Genomic DNA, 10,468 nt, shown 5'->3' on the forward strand with positions numbered 1-10,468 from the left:
CTCCCTTATTATTCTTATTTGGCACGGCCAGACTGGCTGGTGCCAGTGCTTGACCCTGTCTATCCAGTCACAGGGAGTAATCATTTCATAAGCACCATTTAATCAAAACATAACCATATTTCAGATTCTATTTTCGCCCCGGCTATTTCCTCGAACAAATATATCCTGAGAGGCAATCTAAACCCAAGTGTTTATACCGTGTGTGTGTGCATGCGTGAGTGCATGTGTGTGTGTGTCTGTGCATACTGCTTTATTACAGCAATCAATTTGAAACTAGTTAGTAATGGGTCCACACTTGGCAGGGGACACATCGCACATTCATGGCCAAGTCATAGAGAGACTATCCTCTTATTATAAACTAGTTGCGCCAAATTACTTCTGTGTGCTTCTCTCTTCTCTAATCAACACGATAGTCGGTAGTGAGAAGAATTCTATGCAAACAGAGTGTGGACAGTATCCTCATTATAAGGTGACTATATAAGATTATTAAAACTTTCAACAGAGTTGTGTACAAGGTTATTATAGTAAACAAAAACTGAAACGAAAACCAATCATGAAAAAAATACTTAGTAAACTGAAATAAAATAATTAACAAACCTCTTTGAAAAACTAAAACTATACTAAACTATTATCTTTGACTCCAAAACATTTTTTTTTAACATATTTTTTATTTCACCTTCATTTTTAACCAGGTAGGCCAGTTGAGAACATGTTCTCATTTACAACTGCAACCTGCCCAAGATAAAGCAAAGCAGTGCGAGACAAACAAAAAAAACACAGAGTTACACATGGAATAAACAAATGTACAGTCAATAACACAATAGAAAAAAAGTCTATATACAGTGTGTGCAAATGGCGTGAGGAGGTAAGGCAATAAATAGGCCATAGTAGCGAAGTAATTACAATTTAGAAAATTAACACTGGAGTGATAGATGTGCAGATGATGATGTGCAAGTAGAAATACTGGTGTGCAAAAGAGTTAATAAAAACAATATGGGGATGAGGTAGATTGGATGGGCTATTTACAGATGGGCTGTGTACAGCTGCAGCGATCGGTTAGCTGCTCAGAGAGCTGATATTTAAAGTTAGTGAGGGAGATATAAGTCAACTTAAGCCATTTTTGCAATTAGTTCCAGTCATTGGCAGCAGAGAACTGAAAGGAAAGGTGGCCAAAGTGGGTATTGGCTTTGGGGATGACCAGTGAGATATACCTGCTGGAGCGCGTGCTACGGGTGGGTGTTGTTATGGTGACCAGTGAGCTAAGATAAGGCAGAGCTTTACCTAGCAAAGACTGAAAGATGACCAGGAGCCAGTGGGTCTGGCGACGAATATGTAGCGAGGGCCAGCCGACGAGAGCATACAGGTCGCAGTGGTGGGTGGTATATGGGGCAATGGTGACAAAATGGATGGCACTGTGATAGACTACATCCAGTTGTGTGTTGGAAGCTATTTTGTAAATTACATCGCCAAAGTCGAGGATCGGTAGGATAGTCAGTTTTACGAGGATATGTTTGGCGACATGAGTGAAGGAGGATTTTTTGTGGAATAGGAAGCCGATTCTAGATTTCATTTTGGATTGGAGATGTTAAATATGAGTCTGGAAGGAGAGTTTACAGTCTAGCCAGACACCTAGGTATTTGTAGTTCTCCACATATTCTAACTCAGAACCATCCAGAATAGTGATGCTAGAAGGGCGGACGGGTGCGGGTAGGTTGAAAAGCATGCATTTAGTTTTACTAGCGTTTAAGAGCAGTTGGAGGCCACGGAAGGAGTGTTGTATGGCATTGAAGCTCGTTGGAGGTTTGTTAACACAGTGTCCAAAGAAGGGCCAGATGTATACCGAATGTCGCCGTCTGCGTAGAGGTGGATCAGTGAATCACCCGCAGCAAGAGCGGCATTGTTTGTATTTTCAGAGAAAAGGGTTGGCCCGAGGATTGAACCCTGTGGTACCCCATAGAGACTGCCAGAGGTCCTACGGGGTACAACAGGCCCTCCGTATTGACACACTGAACTCTATTTGAGAAGTAGTTGGTGAACCAGGCGAAGCAGTAATTTGAGAAACCAAGGCTGTTGAGTCTGCCGATAAGAATACGGTGATTGACAGAGTCGAAAGCCTTGGCCAGGTCGATGAAGATGGCTGCACAGTACTGTCTTTTATCGATGGCGGTTATGCTATCGTTTAATACCTTGAGCGTGGCTGAGGTGCACCCGTGACCAGCTCAGAAACCGGATTGCACAGCAGAGGTGGGATTCGAAATTATCAGTGATCTGTTTATTAACTTGGCTTTCGAAGACTTTAGAAAGGCAGGGCAGGATGGATATAGGTCTGTAACAGTTTGCGTCTCGAGTGTCACCCCCTTTGAAGAGGGGGATGACCGCGGCAGATTTCCAATCTTAAGGGATGTCGGACGATACAAAAGAGAGGTTGAACAGACTGGTAATAGGGTTTGCAACAATGGATGCGGATAATTTTAGAAAGAGAGGGTCCAGATTGTCAAGCCCATTTGATTTAAAATAAAATCAAACCCAGCATGAATTATGTTTAGTTTTAGTTCAAATTTGGCCAAAACTCTAATGGGGTTTTCAAGCTTTTTTGATCATTTTCAATCAACTGAATCTGACGAGTTAATGTGGCCAGGAGATGGCGATGTTTCAAAAAGGCCTAGCTTGTGCATCACTTTCACTAGCGATCACCTACTAAAAGATCAAAAAACACCTAGGTGGCTAACTTGAATTATTCTTATATGAAAATCACCATATTCTTTTGCACCAGTCTCGGCGCTATTCCTTTCAAATCCAAGTCACATTAATTAAGATAAATCCCAAATGTGCTAAGAGACTGGTGAACCAACATGTCAAATTTGGCCTTCGTTAGCAACCAATCATCTCCCACAACACTTTCCCCCTAGCCCTCCCCGGTACACTAGCACAAGCACAAAGCCATGCCTCACAGTTGTGTGATTTGATGATGACAAATACTTTACTCAAGGTCAATCCCATAGAATTCTATGGTCAGCCCCACTAAGGGTAACTTTGAATCGTTATTGTACCAGGCTTATATGCGCTTTGAGCAATAGCCTGGGGACAAGGTTACATTAATATTGACTTTCTAAATTTAAACTTCACCTAACCTTAGCTCTCAAGAACCCAGGGATATACAGCCATAGGGTTTTAATTTGAACAATTGAACACAGAGGGGCCTACATGTACAACAGTACAGACGCTGTGCCTACAAGTTGATAATCACTGCGTTCAATATGGAAACTTCAGAAATTATACTTTCATATCAGCCCAAAAGTATTTTACAAATACATTTTAACACAGATTCCCACTGAGGTTTTTTGAGCTAATGGAAACTTGGGAGGGAACCAAAAAAAACTGGTCGGCCCAAAGCTGTGTTACACAAAAGAAACTACTGTGGAAATCTGTGGTAAAACTGTTAGGGTATCTTTTTAATTTGTAAAGTTATTTTTGGATGATAATCAAGTTGAGCATTCAGTCAAGGATCAATTGTTTCTAGATAGAGTATTTCACACTTGACCAAATCACCTCAGCTAACTGAAACTAAACTGAATTCAAAATCAAAATCAAAAAACGAATAGAAATACAAGAAAAATATCAAAAACTACAATAACCTTGGTTATGTACATCATAATATATTACAATGACGTCAATCATCATAGAAAACCCAAACACTTAATCGAGTAACCAATTCAGACAAGCAGACATGACAATATATTTTGGATTGCTGAGGTTTTCAGAAATACAAAAGAAGAGCCAGACATTGTATTTATTTACAAACTAGAACAACATTTGCTGAAGAGTAATTCACTTCTTTCTTTCTTAAACTGCTACCAAAATACAATGTTTATTTGCACCCTGTCATTTGAGTGTTTTGCAGTTCAATCTTGTGTTTATTTCAGTTTTGTCCCTCAGAAATGCTCAGATTGTTTTAAATGTCTATTCCTTCATCAGTCAGGGGCTTAATTCTCTCTAATATAACAATAACAACTTCATCCCTTAAATTGTCTTCTACCTATACACAATTAGCCGGTATTGAAGCATTTTAAAAGTCTCCAATCTCCTATTGGTTGTCTGTGTGTCCCATTGCCCTCTTTCTTGGCGTGTGATAGGTCGATGCCACGTCCAGGTGTGGAGTGTTACAATTCTAGTCTCCTATTGGTTGACCTTGCGTTCGTCGCTCTCTTTTGATAAGTCCATACCCGGTGAGGAGCTCGACAGACATATCCGACATCCCATAATCATCATAAACGCCCTACGGAAGGATCTATTGAAGAACCCATACAAGAACGGGTTAAGCGACGAGTTAACGTACCCCAGCCACAGGAAAAACTCCCACACCTCCACCGCTGTGCTGTAGTCGATGAAGGGATCCACGATGTTGACAGTGAAGAAGGGAAGCCAGAAGAGTAGAAAGACCCCCATGATGATCCCCAGGGTCTTAGCTGCCTTCCTCTCCCTCCTCATGGCGTTGCGGTGCCTCTGCTTCTTGCTGGAGTCCTTGCCCACCCCGGCTGAAAACTGGCTCTCCATGGCGCTGATCTGCATGGCCTGCCGCTTGGCCGCCTTGTAGATCTTCCAGTAGGCCGCCAGCATGACACCCATGGGCAGGTAGAAGGCCACCAGGGAGGCCATGACGGCGTAGACGCGGTTGACCAGGAAGACGCAGGCGTCCTCGGGCGGCATGGGCACCATGTTCACCCCGGCCTTGTGGAGGCCCAGCATGATGGGACCGAAGGAGATGAGTAACGGGACGGCCCAACAGACCATGATCAGGAAGGCTACCCGGCCCTGGGACATTTTCAGGTGGTAGACCAAGGGGTTACACACGGCATAGTAGCGGTCGAAGGCAATGCAGCTGAGGTGGAAGATGGATGCGGTGCACAGCATGACATCCAGGCTGGAGTGGACCCGGCAGAAGAGGGCGCCGAAGAGCCAGCAGCCCTCCACGGTACGCACCATGCTGTAGGGCATGACCACCAACCCCACCAGGCAGTCGGCCACCGCCAAGGACATGACGAACGAGTTGGTGGGCGACTGCAGCTGCTTGTAGTAAGCGATGGCCAAGACCACCAGGAAGTTGCCCACCACCGTGCACAAGATGCCTGCCGTAAAGAAGGCATACAGGATTACCCGGGATGCCTGGTGCCTCGACGACGTAGCGCAGAAGTTCTTCAGGTTGCCATGGAGAGAAGAAAGGTTGGCATCACCATCCAGATCCTCGGGCCATCCCAAACTGGTATTATCCATGGCTTGGTCTTGTTCTGTCAAAATACACACAACATCCATGATGTGAACGTTTTGGCATGATTTAGCAGTATGGTCAGACAAAACAGAAAATACTGCCCCTGTGAGCATTCCGTATGCTCAAACAATCTTATCAACACAAACAAACCACCCAGAATTATGTTGGTTCTGCTTAATCCATCCCTCTCCGAGGCACTTCATCGATAGTTAAACCTTAAATTGTGTGTTTTTAGCCTGGCAGAAGAAGCTAATAGTTCTGGTGCCGGGTTCGGGTTCCTATCTGGACGGCAATCTCCCTGGTGATCTATCTGAGGAAAACCAGACTGACACACACTCTCTCTCTCTCTCTCTCTCTCTCTCTCTCTCTCTCTCATTTATCTACAAGCCTCCCCAGCACAAATGAAATGACAAAAGAATGATGTTGGCAAATCTTATTAGAAACAATCAAACAGCGAGACACATCCCAGTAAACATGCTCACACTTGGATGATGTAATGCGCCTTTGCTATTTAATAGGAATTATTCATTCTTTTTTTTATACAACTTAATTAAATGCATCAATTCAGTGGGTCATTTTCCGCAACAACTAAGAGTGTCAAAGCGCGAGGCACAACTTCTCTTCTGTTTTGGTGCCATGGCTACCACGGTATGAACAGCATGAAGCAAGCCCATGCACATGGACAGATACACGCACAGAGAGCGAAGTCTTGAATCTCACTCATCTCAATATCTGCAGTGCTGCTTGTGGCAAAGTCATTTTGCTGAGTCTACCTACCTTATTGACGGCCTAGGAACAGTGGGTTAACTGCCTGTTCAGGACAGAACGACAGATTTGTACCTTGTCAGCTCAGGGATTTGAACTTGCAACCTCTCGGTTGCTAGTCCTCCACTCTAACCATATGCACTTAAGTTTTTTTAAAGTAAGATGACTTCATCATGGGCAGTGTACAAGAATTGTACAAATTTATCTGTCACACAACAGAACACTTAAACTGGAACGACACTCTCAAAAAGAACTGTGTTCAAACCACCCCCCCAAATATTCTAAAGAGTCCCCGCCTTTAGCTGGGCTTGGTGTGGGCTAGCCCCTGTTGGGCTGGTGTGGGCTAGCCCCTGTTGGGCTGGTGTGGGCTAGCCCCTGTTGGGCTGGTGTGGGCTAGCCCCTGTTGGGCTGGTGTGGGCTAGCACTGTTGGGCTGGTGTGGGCTAGCCCTATTGGGCTGGTGTGGGCTAGCCCGTTGGGCTGGTGTTGGATTGCAGGGGGCTAGCTCGAGCTGGGCTGGTGTGGGCTTGGTGTGTGCTAGCCCGTGCTCACCTTGCTCATCTACCCACATGGGGCCAATGGGGTCATGTTTGCTGGGATGATGCCTATGTGAGACTCAGAGGCGGCCATTTTGGAAAACTGTCAAGCACAAATGCAAATGGGAGCACTTTGTTTGACCTTCCCTGGGCTCCCTTTTCCCCAGTGGAACCTGCAAGAATATTCCCCTGTAGATACAGCTGTCATCAGTTCTGTTGGAATGGAACTGTCCAGCAGGAAACATAATCACACACTGTGACAGATAGACAGGCATAACATTTTACACCTTTCAACTGAACCCTTTGGGTGACCCATTTAACCATGGCACAAAGCAGTATACTCCTTTCTCTCCTGAACATAACTGATGCTTGCAGGGTGTTCTGGAGATTTCCTATCTGGCAGGTTGGTAGAGTAGCTTGTTAGTGGTCAAAGTATGGTGTCCATATTAGAATAGCATCTGTCCACAAACTGTTCTAATGTGTCCACTATACTCCTGAAAGGGGCTGATTGAAAGCAGGGTGAGCACTGCTTTGCTGTTGCAGTGATAATGTCTAATCTGCTAGGCATTATCATGCACAGTGAACGTAATATTACTCAGATGGGCGTTTGGTACGCAACTCATCGAGTGACTGCGGTAGGAAAGCAGCAGCTGGAGGTGTTCATTGTTTGGGAGACTAAAGCAGAGGAAGCATAGAGAAACGGTTCTGGTTCAGTAAGAATAGCTTTTTAATTAACACCAAAGGGACTGTAAGTGCTGTAATGAGGGGAAAGGGAAGGGGGCCGAGTGAAGCAATATCCCCTGCTCCTGTCAGTCACACTGACATGTCAAAACAAAAGGCCTTCGTCATCCTCATCATCTTTATCACGGTCACGATACTTGTGAATATTCTTGCCACTACTACCATCATTATCATCAACACTGTCATTCATATTCTGGTCATCTTAGTCGTCATCGTTGTCATCATTCTCATGGGCAGAATTCACGCTTTTACGAGAGAGCAAATAGCAGGAAGGAACACCATTCCTCTCATCTTATGACAGTTGACCTGATTCTATAAGATAGTTCTCACCTTTCCTTATTTATCCATAAAAACAAGCAACTCCACATAACCTACTTATATCGGCTCTGCAATGAAACAGAATCTAATCAAAGTTCTCGGCCTGACACAGAATGTCTCGTCTCAAATGTCAACATATTCCCTATATAGTGCACACATTTAACTAGGGCCCCTCACCACTATAAAGAGTATAGGGTGCCATTTACTATGCAGACAGACAATGTCTGTGGGACAATTAATGGGACAAGCAGTTCGATTTGGATTGTCCCAGACTCCACATTTACAGAGAGTTTAATCTCCACTAAACTCGATGTGTTGGCTCTTTCCAGTGCATGATGGGTTTTTGGGAGTTTTGGACATTGGTTCAATGGATCAAGGGCCACGATGGATCTCGGTCGATGTGATTACAGAAAAATGTTATGTCCTCCCAACTTCACAGACAGACAGACTCCACACAGTGCGCACACACACACACACACCAACCCACACACAAACACCTTCAACACACAGTATGAGTACAAGCTAAAATAATAACTCTACCCAGTGCACATAGGGTTGCTTGTTGCTTCTGGTCTTCTAAGAAGGGGGCGTGTGAACAGACACAGACAGACAGAACACGGCGCCCACTACTGAGTGGTCAAGAGAGGAGGGCAGAACACATCAGAACACAGGAGCAGGGAATGTGTGTGGGTGTTTGTGTGTGTCTTTCTGTGAGGTTGGAAGAACGTGTGTGTGAGAGAGAGAGAGAGAGAGAGAGAAAGAGAGAGAGAGAGAGAGCCTGTCTTCCTCAACAGGATCTCATACGTTCGATGTAATATGGATGAACATCTATTTTTGACTCGTTCATTTTGTGTGGTTACAGGATAAGATCCTGAGATCCTCACTGAACTTCTGGAGAGAGTTTGCTGCACTGAAAGTAAAGGGGCTGAATAATTTTGCACGCCCAATTTTTCAGTTTTTGATTTGTTAAAAAAGTTTGAAATATCCAATAAATGTCGTTCCACTTCATGATTGTGTCCCACTTGTTGTTGATTCTTCACAAAAAAATACAGTTTTATATCTTTATGTTTGAAGCCTGAAATGTGGCAAAAGGTCGCAAAGTTCAAGGGGGCCGAATACTTTCGCAAGGCACTGTATCTGCATCATTTGAGAATCACTGCAGAGAGGATTTGATGCGACGTTGCTAACAACCACCAACTTTAAACATTTACTTTCCATGACCAGAGGAGTGCAACACAGTTAGTCTATATAAAACCCATAATAGCATGAAGCTCATTAAAATCCATTGGAGTGGACAGCACATAGCTCCCCACTCTAATCGATTTTGGATGTCCTCTATTTGTTTAGCTTCTACCTCTTATCTAATCATTACTAATGACTGACACTAATCGTTTCCTTCTCATCCCTTTTAATCTATCCACACATTCAAAAGCAGAGGGATTGTATGTTGGGATTGTTCATTAGGGTGCACTATTTCAAAAGATTGTGCAACGGAAGACGTATCTTCCCATTTCAGCCGAGTTTCTTCTGTTTTGTGCCTTGTGAAAAAGACCTTGGAGTGGAGTTAGCCTATTGCACTTTTGAATCATGTTATTTTTGGACGAGCCCTCCTATGGCATTATCTAAAGTAAGCAGTTTCACTTCACTTTCTATTGGAAGTGAGGGGTTGTTCCAAATTGTCTAGCAGTATATTTATCATTACTGTAAATCCATAATTTATAATTTTGAGAGTATCACTTGATATCTTTGTCAGAAGGGTAGCATGTGAGTTTAGTAATAATTGCAAATTATTCATTCAAATGAATCCTAATTTGACTCCTGGCCGGTTATATGAGTTTTATTACATTCAGTGCTGACAGATTTATCCCAGATTAAAAATGCTAGATGTTCACCAGGGGTCAATTCACATGTATGGCTGTGGATTGTGTATTTAATTGTGGAAATGTGGAAACTGACACGGATATAAACTGGGACTAGACTAAAATGACAATATAGAAAATAATATCAAATAGTATCAAAAACGGCATGTTATGCCACAGTGAGAAAAAGACAGTGAACCTAAGCAAGACCATGGCAAAGCACACATAACACAACATGTCTAACCAATGTGACATGGTTTAACCGATGTGATATTGTTATCAAACGTATAATAAAGCTGTAAACTGTAACTTTGCACATTCATCCACATTTATTTGAATTTGCCGGATTTAACCAGCCGGCTAATTTTCATCCGCACTTATAATTGAGTCAAATTATTCAAGATACCATCTGTAGTCAATAGAGAGATGAATTCCAATTCATCCATCTCTTGATTTGAAATGGTTTTTTTTATCTACAAAAGAATGCCTGGCACAAACACCTTTTTTAGAAAACAGGAAAAGCGTGAAAGCACATTAAGGAACGATAGTACTCACCTGTGATTGAGACGGTTGGTCGTCCGTCCTCATTTCACATCACAGGACAACGAGTCTGGTTCCTTTCTTATCTCTCATCTCTCATCATGATGAAGGGATGAGGAGATGCGGAGGTGTGTATCGCTCTAATGAAAGGCACTAATCAAGGTAAACTAAGACAGTCCCCTGTCATCATACACAAAAGGGTGGATGGGTAACAAAAAGGGAGGTGGTCTAGGGGAAAGGCAGGGTTGGGCATTGTGATGCTAATACTGACACTTGTCTCTCACTTTCATCCCTCTGTTAAAGACACCTTTGCTACATCCATGACTCTATCAGCTTGATTCTACCAGAGGATAGGAACGACTCACATACTGTGCAAGACTACTACCCACAAGACTATATTAGCCGCAGAGATAAAGCCAAGGCATTAACTCTGGGAGCCAATGC

General features: G+C 43.4%; 1 protein-coding gene across 1 annotated transcript; it reads right to left on the minus strand.

The window, feature by feature from the left end:
* Nucleotides 1–3,407: 3,407 nt before the first annotated feature.
* On the minus strand, nucleotides 3,408–6,284 carry LOC109900415 (trace amine-associated receptor 3). The gene has a single exon (XM_031836669.1). It carries the CDS (start codon nucleotides 5,377–5,379, stop codon nucleotides 4,177–4,179), a length of 1,203 nt encoding a protein of 400 aa, XP_031692529.1. The 5' UTR covers nucleotides 5,380–6,284; the 3' UTR covers nucleotides 3,408–4,176.
* Between the last annotated feature and the right edge of the window lie 4,184 nt (nucleotides 6,285–10,468).

Source organism: Oncorhynchus kisutch, linkage group LG12, assembly GCF_002021735.2.
Source record: "Oncorhynchus kisutch isolate 150728-3 linkage group LG12, Okis_V2, whole genome shotgun sequence".
Lineage (NCBI taxonomy): Eukaryota > Metazoa > Chordata > Actinopteri > Salmoniformes > Salmonidae > Oncorhynchus > Oncorhynchus kisutch.

Bases quoted from the DNA above. Each gene is read 5' to 3' on its own strand.
- LOC109900415 (XM_031836669.1), bottom strand. From the start codon at position 5,379: ATGCTCACAGGGGCAGTATTTTCTGTTTTGTCTGACCATACTGCTAAA.